Source organism: Pristiophorus japonicus, chromosome 15 (genome assembly GCF_044704955.1).
Source record: "Pristiophorus japonicus isolate sPriJap1 chromosome 15, sPriJap1.hap1, whole genome shotgun sequence".
Lineage (NCBI taxonomy): Eukaryota > Metazoa > Chordata > Chondrichthyes > Pristiophoridae > Pristiophorus > Pristiophorus japonicus.
The window spans coordinates 57314271-57340134 of NC_091991.1; the positions used below are offsets into that span (position 1 = coordinate 57314271).

The following is a 25864-nucleotide window of genomic DNA, read 5'->3' on the forward strand; positions in this document are numbered from 1 at the left end:
AGGATGGTGTGGAATTTGAGGGGAACTTGCAGGTGATCCCATGCACCTGCTGCCATTGTCCTTCTAGGTGGTAGAGGTCATGGGTTTGGGAGGTGCTGCCGAAGAAGTCGTGGCAAGTTGCTGCAGTGCATCTTATAGATGGTACACACTGCAGCCAAAGTGCACCAGTGGAGGAGGGAGTTGAAGGTGGTGGTTGGGGTGCCAATCAAGCGCGCTGCTTTGTCCTGGTGTTGAACTTTTTAAGTGTTGTTGGAGCTGCACTCATCCAGGTATTGCATCACACTCCTCACTTGTACCTTGTAAATGGTGGAAAGACTTTGGGGAGTCAGTAGGTGAGACACACTGCAGAATACCCAGCCTCTGACCTGCTCTTGTTGCCACAGTATTTATATGGCTGGTCCAGTTAAGTTTCTGGTCAATGGTGACGCCCAGGATGTTGATGGTGGGGGAGTCGGCGATGGTAATGCCATTGAATGTCAAGGGGAGGTAGTTAGACTCTCACTTGTTGGAGATGGTCTTTGCCTGGCACTTGTGTGGCGCGAATGTTACTTGCCACTTATCAGCTCAAGCCTGATGGACTGATGGACTACTTCATTTTCTGAGGAATTGCGAATGGGACTGAACATTGTGCAGTCATCAGTGAACATTCCCACTTTTGACCTTATTATGGAGGGAAGGTCATTGATGAAGCAGCTGAGGATGGTTGGGCCTAGGACACTGCCCTGAGGAACTCTTGCAGCAATGTCCTGTGGCTGGGATGATTGACCTTCAACAACCACAACCATCTTCCTTTGATCTAGGTATGACTCCATGGGAACCAGGGGAGAGTTTTTCCCCTGATTCCCATTAACTTCAATTTTACTAGGGCTCCTCGATACCATATTCATGAAATGCTGCCTTGATGTCAAGGGCAGTCACTCTCACCTCACCTCTGGAATTCAGCTCTTTTGTCCATGTTTGCACCAAGGCTGTAATGAGGTCTGGAGCTGAGTGGTCCTGGCGGATCACAAACTGGACATCGGTGAGCAGGTTATTGGTGAGTTCTGCTTGCTAACACTGTCGATCTTCCATCACTTTGCTGAAGATTGAGAGTAGACTGATGGGGTGATAATTGGTTGGATTGGATTTGTCCTGCTTTTTGTGGACAGGATGTACCTGAGCAGTTTTCCACTTGTCGGGTAGATTCCAGTGTTGTAGTTGTACTGGAACAGCTTGGTGAGAGGCACGGCCTGTTCTGGAGCACAAGTCTTCAGCACAGCCGTCTTGATGCTGTCAAGACCCATAGCTTTTGCTGTATCCAGTGCGCTCAACCATTTATTTATATCACGTGGAATGAATCGAATTGGCTGAAGACTGACTTCTGTGATAGTGGGGACCTCAGGAGGCGGCCGATATGGATCATCCACATGAATGCAAACCCTTCAGCTGTGTCTTTTGCACTTGCATGCTGGGCTCTGCCATCATTGAGGATGGAGTACTCATGGGGCCTCTTCCTCCCATTAGCTGTTTAATTGTCCACCACCATTCATGACTGGATGTGGCAGGACTGCAGAACTTTGATCTGATTCCTTGATTGTGGGATCGCTTAGCTCTGTTTATAGTATGCTGCTTCCACTGTTTAGCATGCATGTAGTCCTGTGTTGCAGCTTCCCAGGTTGGCTCTTGATTTTTAGGTATGCATGGTGCTGTTCCTGGCATGCTCTTCTGCATTCTTCATTGAACCAAGGTTGGTCCCCAGGCTTGATGGTAATGGCAGAGTGAGGGATATGCCAGGCCATGAGGTTAGAGATTATGGTGCAATACAATTCTGCTGCTGCTGATGGTGCACAGTGCCTCATGGTTGTTCAGTTTTGAGTTGCTAGATCTGTTCTGAATCTATTCCATTTAGCACAATGGTAGTGCCACAACACAATGGAGGGTGTCCTCAGTGTGAAGACAGGACTTCGTCTCCACAATGACTGTGCAGTGATCACTGCTACTAATGCTGTCATGGACAGATGCATCTGCGACAGGTAGAGGTCAAGTAAGTTTTTCCCTCGTGTTGGTTCTCTCACCACCTGCTGCAGGCCCAGTCAGGCAGCTATGTCCTTCAGTACTCGGCCAGCTCGCTCAGTAGTGGTGCTACCGAGCCACTCTTGGTGATGGACACTGAAGTCCCACACCCAGAGTACATTCTGTGCCCTTGCTAACCTCAGTGCTTCTTCCAAGTGATGTTCAACATCTGATTTGTCAGCTGAGGGAGGGCGGTAGGTGGTAATCAGGAGGAGGTTTCCTTGCCCATGTTTGACCTGAAGCTATGAGACTTCATGGGGTCCGGAATCAATGTTGAGGAATCCCAGGGCCATTCCCTCCCGGCTGTACATCACTGTAGCGCCACCCCTGGTGGGTCTGTTCTGGACAGGACATACCCAGGGATGATGATGGAGGAGTCTAGGACATTGGCTGAAAGGTATGATTCTGTGAGTATGACTAGGTCAGGCTGTTGCTTGACTAGTCTGTGGTACAGCTCTTCCAATTTTGGCACAAGTCCCCAGATGTTAGTGAGGAGGACTTTGCAGGGCCGACTGGGCTGGGTGTGCCGTTGTTGTGTTTGAAGCCGGTGCCGAGGTCGATGCTGGGTGGTCCATCCGTTTTTTTTATTCTTATTGTTTCTTGTAGTGGTTTGTTAGAACTGAGTTGCTGTAATTGATGAAAGACTAAATCCATCTTCACCTCTTCTCAATGCAGTTCTGAAGAACTTGGGGAGCTGCAGGAACAATCAAATGCAATAATGGATGTCTTCCTTGCTCAACTTTGTTAACTTTAAATATCAGAAACAATTTTGTTTCAGAATGTATAATTTGAAGCTTAATTTCAATGAATAATGTATCCAATAATATTAAAGAGTAGCCACTGTCATTTGGTAACAGATTTGGCTCAAATTGGCCTCTTTTAGGTGGTTAATTGCTTGTTACCATTTCCAGTGATGTTTGGCTGCAGTTATACTAGTTGTGATGCATCAATGCCTCAGATTGCTGAGTCTGGCTGGCAGAGAAGGGCTTTTTACAAGCATTCTTTGATGCATGTACAGAGCTCCTCTTCTCTCAGTAACTAATCTTTAATGTTAGGAGAGCATGAAAATATTTTATTTGTAGTTCCCAGGCGATCCAATTGGCTATGTTGTCACTTTCAAACTGCAGCTTTGCACTGGACTGAAGTTATACTGCAGGTACCAAAGTGTTTTTCCAGATGGTCTTGGGTTGCGTGGATTTTGTGCAGTTGGGAGTCAGATCTGGAGTTATTCTGTTCTTTTTCGTGTCAAAGTGCACATAAAACCACTTCATATTGATTTAAGAGTGCAATATAATTGTTTCTTTATACAAGTTGAACCTCCCTTATCCAGAACTCCCTTATCCGGAACCACCCCTCGTCCACAACCATTCCCAGCCACCAGGTGGCGCATGCGCAGAACTCCGACATGAACAAGTTGAAGTCCTTCCTCGCTGCTGACTCCCACTATCGCTGGCCTGACCCCGCAATCCACCACCCCCCCCCACCCCATGATCTCTCTGCCACACTCCCAGCCCCAAGCCAACCAGCCCCGATATCCCCTTGCTCAGTACCTGTACCATCCAATTTAACTTGACCATACCTCGTCCAGAAAAATCCCTTATCCAGAACAGGCCAGGTCCCGAGGGTTCCAGATAAGGGAGGTTCAATCTGTACTACTTTCTCGATCTGTCACTGGAAGCATTTATCAGCTTTTAATGGTGGAAAAGGGAAGAATGTAGGCAATTTCATCCCTTAAACCAACTAGCAAGCTGAGAACTGTTGTAACCCTGGATGTTAATACAATTGAGCAGCCAGCTTTGTCTTCAACATCTGATGTACAGTGAGCTCTTTATTACGCCAGAGTCATCAGTCAGGCCCACAATCCTCAATATTACCTGGAAGCAGCAAATAGCCCTCCAGTTATTGCCCCAAGGCATGACAGTGCAACAAGAATTTGAATCACTGAGGAGAAGCCTTCCAGGGTCCGATCTCCAAAGGTCTAATATAACAAAAAGAACAAAATCATTGTTTAGAGTTTCCCCTCCATACAAATTCACTGAAATGTTGATGAACAAACCATGGGCAGTATAGTCATGAACAAATGACCTGTTTAGAAGTAGCAGGTCAGTGCAAGTATCTGAATCTTGCAGAAAATTCTCTTTATAAGAACGAAAGTGTGAGAACAAGAGCATTCTCATCTGGTTCATCCAGCTTATTTCAGACAACAGCGTGTACTAATGTCTTTAATGTACAAAGTAGAGGGGTATAGGAAAGCAGTTCCAAAGAGTAGAGCTAAGACAACTGAAAGTTCTTCCACTAACAGTGGGGCAAGGGGAGGGCAGGATGTTCAAAAGGCCAGATTCAGAGGGGATATAAGGATGGAGGAGGTTACAGCGATTGGTTGAGATCAGGCTATGGAGAAAGATTATGCCTCAAATTATGTTTTGGCTCAAGGCTTTTTTCATGTCCTTTTTATTTTTAAATGTTCGTTCTCACACTTTTTGTCTTTTTAGAAAAATAGGGCTAGATTTTCCATTATTTTTGCATGCATAACGCCCATTTAACGTCCATTTTACCGCAGAAATGAGGTGTAACGCCCTGATATCGCCCATTTAGCCACAAAATGGAAAGTGACACCCATTTTTGGACACTTATCGGCGAGCATTACTTTTGGCATGTACGTAATGCCGGGAAAAAATAATACCGCCCACCCACTTTTTTTGGGCGGAATCATCAGAATGGGTGAAACCAATGCCCATAATATCGCCCAGTGTTACTTTTGGCATGTAATTAACACTGAGATTCAATAATACCGCCCGCCCACTTTTTTTTGTCATAAAGATCAAATTTGCCAAAACTAACACCCAGTATATCGCTCAGCATCACTTTCACCACCTCGCACACATCTCGCCACAATATCGCTCTCCCAAAACACCATTCTGAAAAAGTGGAACTGTTCTGAACGAATCACAACAGTGTGGGCGCCATTTTTCAAATCGCAGGTCGCTTCATTGAAAAGGCTGCTTCAACTGCAAGGAAGTTTGGATTGACTCTGGAGTTCTTCTCAGATGAAGTGACCATCTCAACAGACATCTTTTCAGAGTGTGGATGATTGGGTTTTACTGTAGGTGTCGTTTAGTGTTGAAATTATTGCTTCTGATCAATTGGTATTATACTTTCATTGGAATAGGGCCAGCCATTTCTCAGCCTGCATCGATTAATACGCAAGTGCTGCAGAGTGAAAATGGCACAACGTCTCATGCACATCATTATGTGCTCAATCTAAGACGTACCACAATGAGGCGGAGGTCCAGACCATACACACCCTGCACTTACAAGGAGAAGAGGTCTTACCTCCGTGTCCATGAACACCTGCCTTCAGAGACTGCGCTTTTTCATAAAGTGGTGATCACTGAAATATGCCAGCTCATCAGGGCAGATCTGCAGCCTGCCATCACCTTCAGGACATCACTGTCCGTCGAGGTGAAGATCACCGCAGCACTGTCGTTCTATGCGTCCGGTTCCTTTCGGGCCTCCACGGTCGACATTTCCCCTCTGTCTCACCATGCCACACATCACTGCATTAGACAGGTCACGGAGGCTCTGTACGCGCATAGGATGGACTTTATCAGCTTCCCCATGACCACGGAGACTGAGACTGACAGGACTGGAGCATTCTACCACATTGCTAAATTCCTCAAGGTGCAGGGAGCAATACAGTGTACTCACATTGCCATGCGGGCACCTTCTCAGGACCCAGAGCTTTTTCGCAACAGAAAAGGATTTCTCTTCCTGAAGGTCCAACTAGTTGGCGACCACAACCAGATAATAATGGCAGTGAATGCCAAATGTCCGGGCAGCTTCGATGAGGCATAGATCCTGTGTGAGAGCGCTGTCTCTGACCTGTTTAACAGTCAGACACAAGGACAATGCTGGATGCTTGGTGACAACCGATATGGCCCAGCCACCTGGCTGATGACCTCCCTGCGTGACACCCACACCGAGGCCGAGAAGCGATACAACGAGAGCCATAGAGCCACATGCAATGTAGTCCAGAAAACAATTAGTGTGCTTAAGCAGCGCTTTAGATGCCTGGAGCACTCAGGAGGGGAGCTACAATACAACGCTGAGCAAGTAGCTCAATTCGCAGTCATGTGCTTCATGCTGCACAACCTGGCTATCAGGAGAGAACCAAAATTGCCAGAAGGGACTGATGGTCCACCTCAGGAGAAAGAGGAAGAGGAGGACGAGGGGCTGGAGGCTGACCTAGGGCCAGACAATCAGGCTGAATATGCAACCATGCCCACGCCCCCTCCAGACCGCAGGAAAGGGCCCATGGTGGCTACATTGCTACAACACTCTTACGTCAGGAGCTCATAAATGAGCGATTTGCCTAAAAGAACGCTGCTGTAATTGACAAAGCTGACACACTGCTGTGTGTGTGCAGCTCAGACATCAATGATGGGTATCACCTTGGTGCCAGTTAAAGTTTAAGTTGATTCAAGTTAAGTTTAATTTTACCCATTCATGTTAAGGAATCACCAGTAAGTAACGATCCAGCTATCTGAGACAATGCGCAACAAGGTTATGTTGAATAAAATCATTTAATATGACATTTGGTCCAAAATCATAAGTATCACGGGCAAAAACACCCACCCCTACCCCACTTTTTCGACCATTGACATCAATCAAATGTTCAACATGTCCAGCAGCACAGAATACAAATGCAAAGCAGGAGGGTGGCCCTTCCCCCCATACATTACAACAAATTGCATACACCCAGATGGAGATATAACACAGCCATCACCTGCGGACATGCACCTTACTTTCCATCCCCCTCCCCGTCTTCTCCCCACCTCTACCCCTTCCCCTCCTTGCTCCACCCACCTGGCCGAGGAGCTCCTCAGGCGGTGTCACAGTGGGGGAGATGAAGGCAGAGCCAGTGGTTGTGGGGGGTGCCAAAGTGAGAACATTCTCGGATCCAGAAGCAGGATCTTGGTCCTGCCTCTCATCTGTCGTTGGCAGTGGTGGTGCGGAACCCAGGGATGGAACCACTGGGAGGCCCGTGTCAGCAGTGTTTCTGGCTATAGTCTCCAGGGCCTCCGCCATCCGAGGAACGTACTCAGTCATGGTGCTGGAGATGGTGGCCAGCTGTCGGGATATGCTCCCCAATGCATTGAGGATCTGGTCACCTATGCCTACAGCTCTCCTGGACAATACCATTTCTCCTCTCTCATCTGGCACTCGTGGACTAGACCTGCCGCATCAATGAAACCTCCGTGGGGTCGGCGCCGTCCTGGGGACAAATGGGGTGCCCTGTGGCGAGGTGCTTGGGCTCGGTACCTCCAGAGTGGAGGCGGGAATGGCCTTGGGGTGGAATGCCTGGCGATGCAGATTCCTCAAAGTCGGTGCTCTCATCCATGGAGAACGGACCCAGTGGATTGACGGGCAAGAATCGGAGATCCTCAGCACCAGATGTACGATCGTCCGCCAAGTCCGGCCCCACGCCCCCACCTTCTGGCCTCTGTGGTCTTGCCTTGGGACGCACTGCTGGCTGAGCTGCAAAATAGAAATTAGGTTATTAGAGGAGAAGGGGGTGGGTCACAGGGTGAGTCCAGGGTTACACACAGCATATGCACTACAAAAGCACCACCGCTATCAAAATCATCACAGACATCACATTTCATGACCAACAACTCATTGTGCAATGCAATGATTCTCATGAGGCCAGCATTATTTATAGGACAATTTTAGAAACCATCTATCATATATTATTGTTTGGATATGAGTGAGTGTGACATCATTTGAATTTAGATCACGCAACGGTGTATACTTTACTCATGTGGCATCACTTCAGGGTCTGCAGCTGCTTGTGTGGCCATCTGGGGGTGCCTCTCCACGAGTGTGAACACCCGCTCCTCGATGTCGCTGGTGACTGGTGGCCCCCCCACCCATTCGCCTCTGCACGGACCTAATCGCCGATAGCTTCTTCTGTAAAAGGTAACAGGACAACATGGCATGAGATCATTGCATGATATCATTGCTAGGTACTGTCACAGAGATTGATATAACACATAACCGACAGATGTAATCATGATTATTATGATAATTATCATCCTTTACCTAAAGACGTACACCGTGACCGCAGGCTTTGAGTACAACATTTCTGGTAAAAGTGAAACACCTCACGTCTGATTATAGTCACTCATGACTCTTACAAATCAAATTATATAAATATATAAGTACATGTAAATAAATGTAATACTTACTCTTGCGGATCCGACAAGGTCGTTCCATCGCTTGCGGCATTGCTTGCCCTCACGCACATCGTTGGTTGCCGATGAGACCATCTCTGCTATCTCGGCCCATATTTTCTGGTAGGCCTTTGGGATGGGCTTCCTACGCCCTCCCTGTGTCAAACCACGCCAGCTTAACTCGACCTCTTGCAGGAGGGAGGCATTTGCCTCATCCGAGAACCTCCTCGCTCTTTTGCGCCCTCCATTGAGCTCCTCTCCCAGCTCACTGCTCTCTCCAGCGTCAGTCTCCACAGCGTGCTGTGTCGCCTCCTCCTCTTCCTCCATTATAGGCACCAAATTCTGGAAAATATCTGACTGGTAACAGCGAATTTTTTTTTCCCAATTTGCTCTAATGCTCAAAACTCTCCCTCCTTCCTCCCAAAGCAGCCACACCACAGTCACACACGCCTTCACTCCCTATCCGCTCCCTCTCTCTCTGTCTCCTCTTATGCACATGTCATGATGACCTTTGACTTCCTGAAGCGCAGGAATCGAGCGTTGCCATGTCGTTGCTAAGGACAGTGACACTTTACGGCAGAAGGTCAGAGAGACTTAACGCTAACGCCCATTCCATATCGCTCGCAGTAACGCCCAATTTCAAAAATGGAGACAAAAGGCTTTGAGAATGGGCGACAAGCCGGCGATCTGAAAACCCATTTTTACCACCCACACCGGAAATAACGCCCAATTTTGGGCGATCTGCACAAAAGTGTAAAATCTAGCCCATAGGAACTGAAAATGCATGGCCTTTCTGGGAGTGCAATGGAAGGGCTGCAAGTTAGGCTGGGACCTGAAAATGACAGGTTCTAATCTGTCTGGATTTCATCCAGAATTTCATCTGGTGGTATGGGGAGAATCTGCATCCACCTTAAACAAGGCCATTGATGCAAGAGGAGCGGGCCAGGGGCAGGATTCCCTATGTCGGATGTTCCTGCATCCCTGGCCTCTCAGAGGCCTAACTGAGCATTACAACAGCTGAAACCAGGCCTATCAGGCCACCAAATGGCAGATATGGGCTGACTTTATGGTCCAGGTCACATTCCTATACTGGACTTCAAAAGTGGAGGGCCAATCTTCTTGGAGACATCTTTAAGGCAGCCTCCTTACAAAAGGGTGATGGAGGGCAGCAGAATGGGTCAATTGGAACTCATACTGAACTGTACTTTTATCTTACATGGGGATACATCTTTCTTTCCCTGCCTAAAAAAACTGGTTTACAAAATTCATAATAAAAATTGAACAGGAAGAAATTAAAAGTCGGAGAAAAATAGATTATAGGAGTGTTCTTGGTTACCTACCACGGCTACTGCACCAGACGCTAGCACCTCATCTGCTGTCAATACGGTATAGTAAGCCACATTTGCAAGCAGGTAGAGTATTGTAATAATTATCAGTGAGGAGATAATTGCCAGAGGAATATTCCTACAAAAACACAATATATAACCTGAAACTGTTTGATACAATTAACTTTGTTTAAAATTCATTTGAAGGTATAAGTAATCAATGGCGATTTGATGATGTTTATGTTTGGTGTACTGGTGGGCAATGCCACATAGTGAGAGGAAGTGTACACACGATTCGATAGATACTAAGATTAATTACTTAGCTTGGGACTGTGCCAAGCATGAATGAGGTCACCTACTCCATGCTGCTCTCTCCCAACCTCTGATCATGAGAGAGTCATTGGATAATGGGGATGTACCGGGAGATTGGAAACAAATAAACATAGTGCCTACATTCAGAAAGGGCAAGAAATGAAATATCGGCAACCTCAAACCCATTAATCTTACTTCAATCACTTGTCAAATAATGGAATTGATTATCAGATGTAAACTTGAAGATTATCTGTACAATAATAACCTAGTAAACAGATGTTGACATTGATTCAAAGAAGAAACTCCTGCCTGTCCAACTTTCTTGACTTCTTTGAGTAAGTGACATCCCAAGCGGACTGTGGTAAGCCCTGTTGTGCCTACACCTACAGAAGGTGTTGATGAAGTTCCACATGAAATGCTATTATAGGTATTTAGTTTTAAAGCTGTGGGGATCCAGACAAGAACTTGTCTAAAGGGTAGAAAATATTGCATATTTGTTGGAGCAATTGCATCAGGGTGAGGCGGGGTAGAAGTATTAAGCACAAAAGTGATCAACACGTGGACTGAACTTACGGATAGAGTGATGGAGGCAAAACCCCTGCAATCATTTAACAAATAATCAGATGCTGCAGTGAGAGGCACGGTAGTGTTATTCTGGATGGATACATTAAGATGGGCTGAATGGCCCTCCTCATCCATAATTATATTGTGACTGTATGGAGCTTTGGATTGGATCACCTAATCACTCTTTGTCAGGAAATGGTGGGTAATACAGAGTTAGAAGGGAGCAGAGCAGTTAAAAAAGGGGCAGGAATAATTGAAAAAGGGGATAAAATCCATCATAAAAGGATAAAAGAAAAAAAATAAAACAAACAGGGGCATGCCTGGGTTTGGTTAACACACACCACCCACATGTCTCCCACATACTGTGCCAACACATTGGGAAGAAAAGGAAACCAACATTCACTTGTTTAAAGTGCATCTTCAGCACAAAAAGCTCTGTCAAACATTTATCTCTGTGAGGGAAACGATCAGTGCATCACTTTCACCATACTAACACCATGTATAATTCACAGCATGACTACTTCAACATGATTTACATCATTGTTGTATGGTTTCAAACAAAAAAACGTTTTGACAAAGGCTTATTCTTGACAGCAGTGCCCCTTTAAAGCTATCCATCGATCAGGTGAATCCTGGTGAAGGAGTGTGAGGATGTCTGTCAGTATTTAGACCTTCTGCATTGGTATAGAGCTGTACCTTCTGCTAACTACTGGTCCAGGAGTCTCGTTAGAAAAGCTTAAGAATAAAGAAAGAAAAGTAATTGCATTCATGTAGCACTTCTCATGTTCTTGGGATGTCCCAAAACATTTCACCACCATCAAATTACTTTAGATAGTCACTGTTGCTACAGAGGGAAATATGGCAGTCAGTTTGTGCACAGACAGCAAAAAAGATACATTTGTTTTTGATGGTGTTTAGTTGAGGGGTAATTGTTGGCCAATATACTAAAGTTCTTATTTGAATAATGCCATGTGGACTTTTAAACCCACGTAAATAGGCAGCCTCAGCCTCAGTTTAATGTTTTATCTGAAAGATAAAGCAGCACGAGATTAAGTGGAGTGGGGTTTATACCATGGCCTTATTTATTTGCTTGTTCTTAACTATTGACACAACTGCAAGGCCTACCTTTCTGGGTTAATCATCTCCTCTGTGAGGAAGTTCATATAAAACCTGAAAGAAGAAATTCAGAATTGATTGCAATTTAAAGAAACATTAATATACAATTGTTACAACTCACCATTCACACAACATTCCATGATTCCTCACCTATTGACACACTCCACTTGCACCTATTAACACACATCACTAGCATATTCCTCACTTAGTTAACACACACCACTCACACATCTCCCACATATTAACACACAATACTCACACATCTCCCACATATTAACACACGCCACTCACATATTAACACAATCCACTCACACGCCTTTCATATAGTAACACAATCCACTCACACACCTCTCACATAGTAATACAATCCACTCACACGTCTCCTACATATCAACACACACCACCCACCGCCTCCCACATATTAACACAATCCACCCACATGTCTCCCACATATTAACACACACCAGCCACATGTCGCCCACATATTAACTCACACGTCGCCCACATTGTAACACAATCCACTCACACGCCTCTCACATAGTAACACAATCCACTCACACTTCCTTCACATAACATATCACGTGTACATACCTCACATGTCAACATAAAACACTCGTTCATCCCTCACTTTTTTAACACACTTTCACATCCCTCACTCTATCTATGCAGACCATTCATAAACCCTTTGTTCATACATACCTCTTGCACCCTTTCCTCTGGTAATACACATGACTTGTTACTGTTCAGGTTTACCCCCAACAGTTTTGAATTGTTTGATGATCGTTTCCGTAAGCACATTGAATCTTATGTCATAATTTTTTGCCATGTATGGGTCAGTATAGTCCAAGTTTAACAGTTGACCATCATTAAAATAAATTGCTTATTATGTATTGCAGATGCCCACATCTGTCTTCTGGATAACAGAAAAATATCACACTATTGGACTGCTTTATACAGGCTAAACCATCATTCTGGGGTTAATGTGCCCTTTTCAGAAAGTTCCTTGTCACAGTGTCTTGGACTGTAACAGTTAGATCTTTCACATAGAATACTGAGCTAGGGGGCATTTATCAGGACTAAAGAAACTGAAAACACCACATAATCATACTTTCTTTTTGCTTTCAAGAAGGTAATTTAGTACACTGTCCTTTTATCTTTTCAGAACTTGGTTGAATCTGCTCAGGTAGATCGGAGGCTGTGTTTATTACTATTTTACATGTCGACAGGTTAATAATAATATCTATCATTGTTTCACTGAAGGAAGATGGTGAAGGTACACATGAGAAAGCTCTGGTTCCTGACTAAAGATTGCAGCAGGGTCTATCCAAATTCAAGACCACTCCAGTAGTATAAAGTTATTAATTAGCAGGATATTGTTACCAAGGTTATGTAAATCAATTTTTTGTACAAAATCCATTAAGTGCTTGGGGATGTCTTCATAGTTTCTCATTTTGTAGTCAGTCTTTTGTTAATATTTTTTAAAAATCTGTTTGTGTTTTACAGGAAAGAGTGACCAAATGGGTCCAAGAATTTTTGCCAATTCCATTAAAACTGAATCAGTACTGAACTTTACTTTTACTGTCAGCAAATTCTACAGTTAAATATAGTTGCTCAGTTATAACTACAGTAAACCTATCCCAATAAATCTGGAATCATTTAACACCTTGGCTTAGAGGCTGAGAGACCGTGTGCTTGGCTACTGCATCATTCAGTCCCAATTCAAATGGTGCCCAAATTGGTGAAAAGAAAGACTTGCATTTATGTAGTGCCTTTCATGACCTGAGGACATCCCAAGTACTTTTGAAGTGTAATCACTGTTGTAATATAGGAAATGCGGCAGCCAATTTGCACACAGCAAGCTCCAACAACAACAACGACAACTTTTATTTATATAAGCAAACAGCAGTGTGATAATGACCAGATAATCGTTTTTTCTGATGTTGTTTGTGTTGTGTATCTGTGAAGCATGCACGCCCATGTTCCGCCACCAGGGAGCTCATCCCCTGAAGTCCCAGACTGAGGTCACTGTTATTTTAACCTCACTGTGTGCAGCCTCATCTGTGTTAGGAACACAATAACTGGCGACGAGAATACGAATCCAACGCAAAGATGCAGCAAACTGTGGGCATCCTGGAGAAGTTCTCGGAGGGTGAGGACTGGGAAGCCTATGTCGAACGGCTAGACCAGTACTTTGTAGACAACGAGCTGGACGGAGAAGGAAGCGCTGCAAAAAGGAGAGCGGTCCTCCTCACAGTCTGCGGGGCACCGACCTACAGCCTCATGAAGAATCTTCTGGCTCCAGTGAAACCCACAGATAAGTCGTACGAGGAGCTTTGTACACTGGTTCGGGAGTATCTTAACCCGAAGGAGAGTGTGCTGATGGCGAGGTATCGGTTCTACACGTGCCAGCGATCTGAAGGTCAGGAAGTGGCGTGCTACTTCACCGAGCTAAGGCGACTTGCAGGACAATGTGAGTTTGATGGCTACCTGGAGCAAATGCTCAGAGACTTTTTTGTATTGGGCATTGGCCACGAGACCATCCTACGAAAACTTTTGACTGTAGAGACACCGACTCTCAGTAAGGCCATTGCGATAGCACAGGCGTTTGTGTCCACCTGTGATAACACCAAACAAATCTCTCAGCACACAAGTGCTAGCAATGTTCATAAATTAACTGGAACTGTGTTTGCGAGCAGAAATGTACAGGGCAGAACCCACGAGTCTGCAACTGCCAGCAGGCCTCAGGTGACCCAGATGACTCAGAGTCCCCAACAAAGAATGAATGTAAGGCAATTCACACCTTGTTGGCGTTGTGGAGGCTTCCATTCAGCCTATTCATGCCGCTTCAAAGGGTATGTTTGCAAGAGCTGTGGAACAATGGGGCACCTCCAAAGCGCTTGCAAATGAGCTGCAAGCTCTGCAAAACCTGCTAACCACCACGTGGCAGGGGAAGATCGGTCCATGGTGGATCAAAGCAATTTCGAGCCTCAGAGAGAGGAGGCAGATGCTGAAGTACACGGGGTGCATACATTTTTGACGAAATGTCCACCTATAATGCTAAACGTAAAATTGAATGGCTTACCCATAGCCATAGAAGTGGACACTGGCGCGAGTCAATCCATCATGAGTAAAAAGATGTTTGAAAGACTGTGGTGCAACAAGGCATTCAGACCAGCCCTGAGCCCCATCCACACAAAACTGAGAACGTACACCAAAGAGCTTATCACTGTCCTGGGCAGCGCCATGGTCAAGGTCAGCTACGAGGGCATGGCGCACGAACTGCCACTCTGGATTGTCCCGGGCGATGGTCCCACACTGCTTGGACGGAGCTGGCTGGGCAAAATCCGCTGGAACTGGGATGACATCCGAGCGCTATCACATGTCGATGAGGCCTCATGTACCCAGGTTCTGAACAAATTTCCTTCCCTTTTTGAGCCAGGCATTGGAAACTTTTCCGGGGCGAAGGTGCGGATCCACTTGGTCCCAGAGGCATGACGCATTCACCACAAGGCGCGAGCGGTATCTCACATGATGAGGGAGAGAGTGGAAATGGAGCTGGACAGGCTGCAACGCGAGGGCATCATCTCCTCAGTGGAATTCAGCGAGTGGGCCAGCCCGATTGTTCCAGTACTCAAAAGTGATGGCACAGTCAGGATTTGCGGCGATTATAAAGTAACTACTAATCGTTTCTCGCTACAGGACCAATACCCGCTACCTAAGGCAGACGACCTATTTGCGATGCTGGCAGGGAGCAAGACATTCACCAAGCTCGACTTGACTTCGGCCTACATGACGCAGGAGCTGGAGGAGTCTTCGAAGGGCCTCACCTGCATCAACACGCACAAGGGACTGTTCATCTACAACAGATGCCCGTTTGGAATTCGGTCGGCTGCAGCGATCTTCCAGAGAAACATGGAGAGCCTACTCAAGCCGCTACCACACACGGTGGTCTTTCAGGACGACATATTGGTTATGGGTCGGGACACCGCCGAGCACCTACAAAACCTGGAAGAAATCCTCCAGCGACTGGATCGCGTAGGGCTGCGGCTGAAGAGGTTGAAATGCGTCTTCATGGCAACACAAGTGGAGTTTTTGGGGAGAAGGATCGCAGCGGATGACATTCGGCCCACAGACGCCAAGACAGAGGCTATCAGGAACGCGCCCAGGCCACAGAACGTCCCGGAGCTGCGGTCATTCCTGGGCCTCCTCAACTATTTTGGTAACTTCCTACTGGGGTTAAGCACCCTTTTAGAGCCCCTACATGTGCTATTGCGCAAAGGTGAGAACTGGATATGGGGAAAAAAACAAGTAATTGCTTTTGGGAAAGCCAGAAACATTTTATGCTCCAACAAGCTGCTTGTATTGTATAACCCGTATAAAAGACTTGTGCTAGCATGTGATGCATCGTCGTACGGAGTCGGGCGTGTATTACAACAAGCTAACGTTGCGGGGAAGTTGCAACCTATCGCCTATGCCTCCAGGAGCTTGTCTAAGGCCGAGAGGGCCTACAGCATGATTGAGAAAGAGGCATTAGCATATGTGTTCGGGGTAAAGAAAATGCATCAGTACCTGTTTGGCCTCAAATTTCAGCCTCACAAGCCCCTCACATCCCTGTTTTCTGAAAACAAGGGGATAAATACTAATGCCTCAGCCCGCATACAACGGAGGGCACTCGCGCTATCAGCGTATAACTATACCATCCGCCACAGGCCAGGCACCGAGAACTGTGCGGATGCTCTCATTCGGTTACCACGGGGATAAAAATGGCGCTGCCTGCAAACTTGTTGGCGGTGGCGCAGCCCGCAGACTTGTTGATGGTCATGGAAGCGTTTGAAAATGATAAATCACCTGTCACGGCCCGCCAGATTAGAACTTGGACCAGCCAAGATCCTCTGCTGTCCCTCGTAAAAATCTGTGTACTGCATGGGAGCTGGCCAGCCTCCCCGTTGAAATGCAAGAGCTAATCAAGCCGTTCTAGCGGCGAAAGGATGAGCTGTCCATTCAGGCAGACTGCCTGTTGTGGGGTAACCGCGTAGTGCTACCAAAAAAGGGCAGGGAGACGTTCATCTCGGATCTCCACAGCACGCACCCGGGTATAGTAATGATGAAAGTGATAGCCAGATCCCACGTGTGGTGGCCCGGTATTGACTCTGACTTAAAGTCCGATGCACCACAACGCAGCGTATGTGCTCAGTTGAGCACCGTGCCCAGAGAGGCACCACTAAGTTTGTGGTCCTGGCCCTCCAGACCATGGTCAAGGATCCATGTCGACTATGCGGGCCCGTTTCTCGGTAAACTGTTCCTGGTGGTGGTGGATGCTTTTTCAAAATGGATTGAATATGAAATAATGTCGGGAAGCACTGACACCGCCACCATTGAAAGCCTGAGGGCCATGTTTGCCACTCACGGCCTGCCTGACATACTGGTCAGTGACAACGGGGCATGTTTCACCAGTGCCAAATTTAAAGAATTCATGACCCGCAATGGGATCAAATATGTCACCTCGGCCCCGTTTAAACCAGCCTCCAATGGGAAGGCAAAGCGGGCAGTAGAAACCATTAAACAGAGCCTTAAACAAGTCACAGAAGGCTCACTCCAAACCCGCCTGTCCCGAGTACTGCTCAGCTACCGCACGAGACCCCACTCGCTCACAGGGGTGCCCCCGGCTGAGCTACTCATGAAAAGGACACTTAAAACCAGACTCTCGCTGGTTCATCCGAACCTGCATGATCAGGTAGAGAGCAGGCGGCAGCAACAAAATGGTCTCGCGCCACTGTGTCACGGGAAATTGATCTGAATGACCCTGTGTATGTGCTAAACTATGGACAAGGTCCCAAGTGGATCGCGGGCATGGTGATACCTAAAGAAGGGAGTAGGGTGTTTGTAGTCAAACTAGACAATGGACAAATTTGCAGAAAGCACCTGGACCAAATGAGGCTGTGGTTCACAGACTGCCCTGAACAACCCACAGCAGACACCACCTTTTTCGAGCCCACAACACACACCCAAAGGATCAACGACACCACGCCGGACCAGAAAATCTAACCCATCACACCCAACAGCCCAGCAAGGCCAGGCTCGCCTAGCAGCCCTGCAGGGGCAACAACACGCCAGTCCAGCGAGGGCACAGCCAACACACCAGAACAGACATTTGTACCGAGGCGGACCACCAGGGAAAGAAAGGCTCCCGAACGCCTCACCTTGTAAATAGTTTTCACTTTGTCTTTGGCAGGGATGGGGAGTGATGTTGTGTATCTGTAAAGCATGCACTCCCATGTTTCGCCACCAGGGAGCTCATCCCCTGAAGTCCCAAGGGATCCCAGCATTCCTTGGGAGCACTGTATATAAGCCGGCCCCTAAGGCCTGTTCCTCATTCTGGAGTGTCTTATTAAAGACTGAGGTCACTGTTACTTTAACCTCTCTGTGTGCAGCCTCATCTGTGTTAGGAACACAATAGATTGAGTGATAAATATTGGCCAGGACGCTGGGGAAATATTCTCCTGTTCTTCTTCGAAATAGTCCCATGGGATCTTTTCCATCCACCTGAGAGAGCGGTAAGTATGTGTAGCTCACTTAATGGCCCTGATTTTAACCCAATGCACGGAATGGGGTGAGTGAGTGGTTAAAATATCAAAAATTGTTGCTCATAACATTGTTCTGTCTAATATTTCTTATATTTACTTTGGGATTTTATAAATGACGTTATGATTAACATCCAGTCTTTTTTTATTCAATGCATCTATTCAACTGGACCACAATAAGCTTCAAGCAGCCTCCCATCACCTCAGCACACACTCAAGAAGCTGTTGGATGAAGTAAATGCATATAGCACTCTGCAGATAAACATCATAAACAGAAGGAATTCAAAAGTTAGATCACTTGAAAAAATGTGACTAGGAATGAACTCTGTTTAGTTTAACTCACTGAGAGACAACAATAAGAAAAAATAACTCTCAGTGCAGTTATCCCTCCAAGTGTGCGACCATCAGTCCCCTCTTACTCCCCCACACATATTTTGGAAGTCATCAAAGTGCTTACATACCAGCCACTGTAAGCAAACATGCCTGAGTAGAAAGCCAGTGGAATTCTGTCTAGTGTGACTGAACTGCTGTTAAAAGCATTTTGAAAGTTTTCATTGCGACCTGTGAAAAGAGAATAAGCTGAGCTCAATTCAAGATAAAGGTTCATAGGTTTCAAAGTCTTCATAAAATATACCACACTTTAGTTCAACTGGGACTATGGGAGTATCAATATTCAATAAATCTTTAATTAACAGTATAATAAAGAATCAAGTCCACGAAATATAATGGGAAACCCATGTATGATGTATCATGTTTATAGATTGGTGTATCAGATCAGGCAAAATTGAACTGGCACATGTAGAAACAAGAGAAACAGTTTACAAAATGGAATGGGTCCATTGCATAAAATCGCTATAGATAAGGAAGTAAAACTGAAAAAAATTGGGGCAATGCAAAGTGGAAAAGCCACTGAGTCCTGATGGCACATATCCTGGAATGCTGAGAGAAGTCGGAGAGGAAATAGAAGCTCTGACCATTATCTTTCAAACGTACTTGAATATGGAAGTTGTGCCAATGTAATATTTATGTTCAAAAAGAGAAAAAAAAGTCAGGCAACTATAGACAAGTCAGCCTAACAATACTGATGGGTAAGCTCCTAGAGGCCTTATAAGGGATAAATGGTATTGGTAAAAGTAAAGTTGTGCATGTCAAATTTAATAGAACTCTTTAAATAAATAACAGACTAAGTTGATAACAAATGCAATGGATGTTATGTATATGGATTTTCAAAAAATGTTTGATCAGGCACCACATAGGAGACTTGTTGATAAAATTAAGGCACATGATATTAAAGGGAGTGTGGCAGCATGGATCATCATCATAGGCAGTCCCTCGGAGTCGAGGATGACTTGCTTCCACATTAGAAATGAGTTCTCAGGTGACTGAAGAGTCCAATGCGGGACCCACAGGTGGGGCAAACGGTGGTTGAAGTAACGAGTGGGTGGGGGGGCCTGGGTTGCCACGTGCTTCTTCCGCTGTCGACGCTTGGCTTCAACTTGCTCTCGGCGAAGAGACTCGAGGTGTTCAGCGCCCTCCCGGATGCTTTTCCTCCACTTTGGGTGGTCTTGGACCAGAGATTCCCAGGTGTCGGTGGGGATGTTAAATTTTCCAAGGATGCTTTGAGGGTGTCCTTGAAGCGTTTCCTTTGCCCACCTGGGGCTCGCTTGCAGTGTCTGAACTCCGCTTGTTTTGGGAGTCTCGAGTCAGGTATGCGGGCGATGTGGCCCATCCAATGGAGCTGATCGAGCGTGGTCAATGCTTCGATGCTGAGGATGTTGGCCTGAGTGAGAACTCCAAGCCATCGTCAACACCTTCACCGAGGCGTACGAGAGCATGAGCCTTAAACAAAACATCCATAAAACAAAGGTCCTCTACCAACTGGCCCCCACCACATAGAACTGCTCCCCATTTATCAAAATCCACGTCGAGGCCATGGACAACGTGGACCATTTTCCATACCTCGGGAGCCTACTGTCAACAAGGGCAGACATCGACGATGAGGTCCAACACCATCTTCAGTGTGCCAGTGCAGCCTTTGGTCGCCTGAGGAAGAGAGTGTTTGAAGACCAAGACCTCAAACCCGGCACCAAGCTCATGGTCTACAGGGCAGTGGCGATACCCGCCCTCCTGTATGGCTCAGAGACATGGACTATGTACAGCAGACACTTTAAAACATTGGATGCTTTTCCTCCACTTTGGGTGGTCTTGGACCAGAGATTCCCAGGTGTCGGTGGGGATGTTAAATTTTCCAAGGATGCTTTGAGGGTGTCCTTGAAGCGTTTCCTCTGCCCACCTGGAGCTCGCTTGCCGTGTCTGAGCCCCGCTTGTTTTAGGAGTTTTGAGTCAGGCATGCAGGCGATGTGGCCCGTCCAATGGAGCTGATCGAGCGTGGTCAGTGCTTCGATGCTGGGGATGTTGGCCTGAGCGAGAACACTGACATTGGTGCGTCTATCCTGACAATAGATTTGCAGGATCTTGTGGAGGCAGCGTTGGTGGTACTTCTCCAGTGTTTTAAAGAGTCTGCTGTACATAGTCCATGTCTCTGAGCCATACAGGAGGGCGGGTATCGCCACTGCCCTGTAGACCATGAGCTTGGTGCCGGGTTTGAGGTCTTGGTCTTCAAACACTCTCTTCCTCAGGTGACCAAAGGCTGCACTGGCACACTGAAGATGGTGTTGGACCTCATCGTCGATGTCTGCCCTTGTTGATAGTAGGCTCCCGAGGTATGGAAAATGGTCCACGTTGTCCATGGCCTCGACGTGGATTTTGATAAACGGGGAGCAGTGCTATGTGGTGGGGGCCAGTTGGTAGAGGACCTTTATTTTATGGATGTTTCGATTGAGGCTCATGCTCTCGTATGCCTTGATGAAGGTGTTGATGATGGCTTGGAGTTCGGCCTCCGAGTGTGCGCAGGCGCAGGCGTTGTCTGCTTACTGTAGTTCGATGACGGAGGATGGGATGACCTTGGATCTGGCCTAGACGCGGTGGAGGTTGAACAGATTCCCATTTTTCCTGTAATTTAGCTCCACTTCAGTGGGGAGCTTGCTGAGGATGAGATGGAGCATTGCAGCAAGGAAGATCGAGAAGAGCGTTGGTGCGATGACACAGCCTTGCTTGACCCCGGTCCGAATGTGAAATGGGTCTGTGGTGGCTCCGTTGGTCAGGATCAGGCTTGCATGCCATCGTGGAGCAGGTGAGAATGGTGACAATCTTTTGAGGGCAGCTGAATCTGAGGAGGTTGCTCCATAATCCTTCGCGTTTGACCGTATCGCAGGCTTTTGTCAGGTCGAAGCATGGATAGGGATTTGGTGAAAGAACAAAAAACAGGCAGAAGTGGTTATCTCCGAGATATCTGCGCTCCTCCAATTCTGGCCTCTTGAGCATTCCCAATTTTAACCACTCCACCATTGGCGGCCGTGCCTTCAGCTGACAAGCTCTGGAATTCCCCACCTAAACCTCTCTTTCTCTCCTCTTTTAAGACATTCCTTAAAACCTACCTCTTTGACCAAACTTTTGATCATCTGCCCTAACATTTCTTTATGTAGCTCAGTGTCAAATTTTGTTTGATAATACCCCTATGAGATTTTGATAAATTGGGAAAAACTATTTCCACTGATCAATGAACCAGTAGCGAGCGGGTTTAAATCTAACATCATCACCAAAAGAACAAAGGGAGAGGTTAGGAGATTTTTTTTATACAGAGTTTTGTTAGTATATGGAATACCCGATCTAAAATAGTTGGGGGAAGCAGAATCCATAATAGCTTTTAAAAGGGAAGTGGATAAATATTTGAAAATGAAAATGTAAAAAAAGGGTTAGGGAACTAGCAGGGGGAATAGGGCTAAGTTGATAGCTCTTTCAGAGCTGAATGGCCTCCTTCTGTGTTGTAAATGTGTGACTTGAAACTTTTGCCTTGATTTCCTCTACCTCGCCGTGGATCGGTGGTGGGTCCTGACCTTGCTTCTGGCTCCAGCCCACTGTGTAGAATGATTTTACCGTGATTGGGCTTGTTAAGCCCGCCCAGCGCGTTTCCTGGCCAATTGAACGAAGCTGGTCTGATGACGTCATTTGATGACGCGTCATCAGCCGGTTTCCTTAAAGGGACCATGTGCAAATTTAGTTTGACGGTTGTGCTGTCCGTGTTCTACAGCATTGAGATGCTGCAAACACTGACAGAGGTGCACAGAGATGCACGGCTGCATGCAGGCTCTCCCATGACTCCCTCCATAAGCTTATGGAGGGAGACAAGCATTCAGGGAGGTTCTGTTCCCTTCCAATGGGCGGAATAGACCTCCCCAGGAGATCAACGCAGCCAGGTTGCATATTGCACAGGAGGACACAAGCAGGGATATCGTCAGGAGGCCAGGCTTCAGTGGTACAAACCTTTCAATGATCTCAGTGGATCACGAAACGTTACTGTAAAGCTGCACTCAACCTCATCCTGCTGTTCCATTCATCACATCCATATCACTTTGCCTTCCCTACCCTACTCCTACACATCCTTACTCACACCAAACTTATCTTGCACCCCCTTCCATCCCTCTCTATTTACATTATCACTTCCCCATCTCACTAGCCACTCCTCACACTCACCCTCATCCTAGTGCAATCATACTAACTAACACCACACAAGGGTAGGCACTTGGGTCTTTTAGCCAATGTTGATGTGAAGTTTCTGTTAATATGCTGTCAAACATTGAAACCTTTATTTTCAACACTTTGCTTTCTTGGACAGATTTGTCTGCACCTTTGCAAGTGGCTTAGTGTGTTGCAGTGAATGGTGAGATATAACGGTACCCCCCCGCAATGGTGATGAGTGTGAGCGGAATGGCTTGGGCATTGTAGGGATGCTTTATGGTGTTGGTGTGGGGTGGTGCCAACCTGGTGTATCATGAGGCAGCACTGAGTCAAATGAAGTAAATCTGGCTATGGTGAAGCCATCCCTGGCCTCCTGGGCCTGTATGCTGTGCAGCATCAGTTGATTGTAGAGAAGGTTGTTGTTGGTGCTGGTGTGTCTGGTGCTGGAGCTGATTGTGGTGAGATTCTGAGGACGAAGGTGAGATAGTTTCAAGGGCACCGATGCTAATGTAATAGATGGCAGATGAACTTGAGATGACAGAAGCGATCTGTCAATGGTGAGAGAGGTTGTTCCAATGAGGTAACACTGGATAGACTTGCAACCTGCATAAAGCTCAATGTGCCTTCCAAGTGCAGGAAGCAACAGCTTTTGATCTTGGAAAGTGAACAGCTGTGAGATGGGAGCCTTTATAGCACATTTGTAGCTGTCAAGTAAAGAAATGAATTCATGGTCATACAACTCCCAACATTCTTTCCTGACGCGATCCCCGAGCAGCGTAAACCCCGTGGACAACCTGGTAAAATGATAAGTTCAGCTCAAAATTCATTTTAATAGGTTCTTTACAAGGTCATAACATCCTAAATTGCCTCCCCCGCCGCTGTGTTCAGCCCTGACAGACCCGATATCTGAGAAAATAGCGTGGCGGTGGCTTGACAGCGGGGTCCTGACCCGCTGTCAGATAAAAACATTTTCCCACCCGACGCGCCCGCTGAGCCCCTGAGAAATCTCTTGTGAGCCTTTTCATGGATAAATCATACCTTGGGCCAAGGCCATCATCCCTGGAACGATGATCAATCCCAGTGCCATCAGTTTAGAAAATGTGAGGATGATCTGAATTCGGGCAGTCCAGTTCACACTACAAGAATTTACATACACTACCAATGCTGTGGTGAGGAAAAAAGCAAAATCTTTCTCAGGTTTGTGTAACACACCAGATAAAACCAACAGTGTTTTTTTTATTACAAAAGCAAAATACCACGATAGTGTAAACCTTGTCCTCACCTTTCCTCAGCCTTGTCATCAGGCTCCATGTTCAACAGATCTTACTCCGCCATTTCCGCCACCTCATGATCCCACCACCAAACACATCTTCATCTCCCCTCCCTTCAGCATTCCTAAGGGATCGCTCCCTCTGCAACACCCTGGTCCACTCCTGAATCACCCCCCCACACCCCCTCCCCTTCCAACGGCACCTTCCCATGCAAGTGCAGGAAATGCAATACCTGCTCTTTTACCTCCTCCCTTCGCACTGTCCAGGGCCCCTAATACTCCTTCCAGGTGAAACAGCGATTTAGTTGTTGTGCTTGCAATATAGTATTCTGTTTTTGCTGCTCACGATATGATCTCCTCTACATTGGGGCGACCAAACGCAGATTGGGTGACCGCTTTGCGAAACACCTCTGTTCAGTCCGTAATCGTGACCCCGAGCTTCCGGTCGCCTGTCACTTTAATTCTCTGCTCCACTCCCACTCTGATCGCTCTATCCTCAGCCTCTTGCACTGTTCCAATGAAGCTCAAGGAACAGGACCTCATCATTCGATTCGGCACTCATCATCAAGTTCAGCAATTTCAGACCATAATCCTTGCTCCTATTTTTTCACATGGCAGCTGTTGATGTTTCTGCCATTCTCATTTACAACTCTTCCAGTCTGATCTTTTGTTTCTTTTCTTGTCTCATTACCATATCCTTTTGCTTTGTACTACCTCATTTGTATCAGCAGCAATGGATCCTGAATTGGCCTGTTTGCTTTCGTTGTCATGGAACAAGGAGAAGTTGCTACAATTACAATTCTTTACACACTCCCAAAACCAGGCCCTCAATTTCCACTGATCCTGTTCCCTTTCCATAAGTACAGTGAGGTGAGACTTCTCATCATCATCATAGGCAGTTCCTCGAAATTGAGGAAGATTTGCTTCCACTCTTAAAATGAGTTCTTAGGTAGCTGAACAGTCCAATATGAGAACCACAGTCTCTGTCACAGGTGGGACAGACAGTTGTTGAGGGAAGGGGTGAGTGGGACTGGTTTGCCGCACGCTCTTTCTGCTACCTGCGCTTGGTTTTTGTATACTCTCGGCGATGAGACTCGAGGTGCTCCTGGATGAACTTCCTCCGCTTAGGGCGGTCTTTGGCCAGGGACTCCCTGGTGTCAGTGGGGATGTTGCACTTGATCAGGGAGGCTTTGAGGGTGTCCTTGTATCGCTTCCTCTGCCCATCTTTGGCTCGTTTGCCGTTAAGGACTTCCGAGTAGAGCGTTTGGGAGTCTCGTGTCTGGCATGTGAACAATGTGGCCTGCCCAGTGGAGCTGATCAAGTGTGGTCAGTGCTTCGATGCTGGGGATGTTGGCCTGGTCGAGGACGCTAATGTTGGTGCGTCTGTCCTCCCAGGGGATTTGTAGGATCTTGCAGAGACATCGTTGGTGGTATTTCTCCAGCAACTTGAGGTGTCTACTGTACATGGTCCATGTCTCTGAACCATACAGGAGAGCGGGTATTACTACAGCCCTATAGATCATGAGCTTGGTGGCAGTTTTGAGGGCCTGGTCTTCAAATACTCTTTTCCTCAAGCGGCAGAAGGCTGCACTGGCGCACTGGAGGCGGTATTGAATCTTGTCGTCAATGTTTGCTCTTGTTGATAAAAGGATCCTGAGGTATGGGAAGTGGTCCACGTTGTCCAGGGCCGTGCCATGGATCTTGATGACTGGGGGGGCAGTGCTGTGCGGCGAGGACAGGCTGGTGGAAGACTTTTGTCTTACGGATGTTTAGCATAAGGCCCATGCTTTTGTACGCCTCAGTAACTACGTTGACTATGTCCTGGAGGTCAGC

At 46.7% G+C, this 25864-nt stretch overlaps 1 protein-coding gene across 1 annotated transcript in view; it reads right to left on the bottom strand.

Moving 5' to 3' along the window:
* Positions 1-25864, bottom strand: part of LOC139281487 (cystine/glutamate transporter-like) — a 61275-nt gene that overhangs the window by 14394 nt on the left and 21017 nt on the right. Inside the window, exons 4-8 of the mRNA XM_070901659.1 lie at positions 23800-23925; positions 18645-18744; positions 11612-11656; positions 9626-9749; positions 3927-4030 (exon numbers count right to left, since the gene is read on the bottom strand). Coding sequence (XP_070757760.1) covers positions 3927-4030; positions 9626-9749; positions 11612-11656; positions 18645-18744; positions 23800-23925 — 499 coding nt within the window. The remainder of the gene's footprint in view (positions 1-3926; positions 4031-9625; positions 9750-11611; positions 11657-18644; positions 18745-23799; positions 23926-25864) is intronic.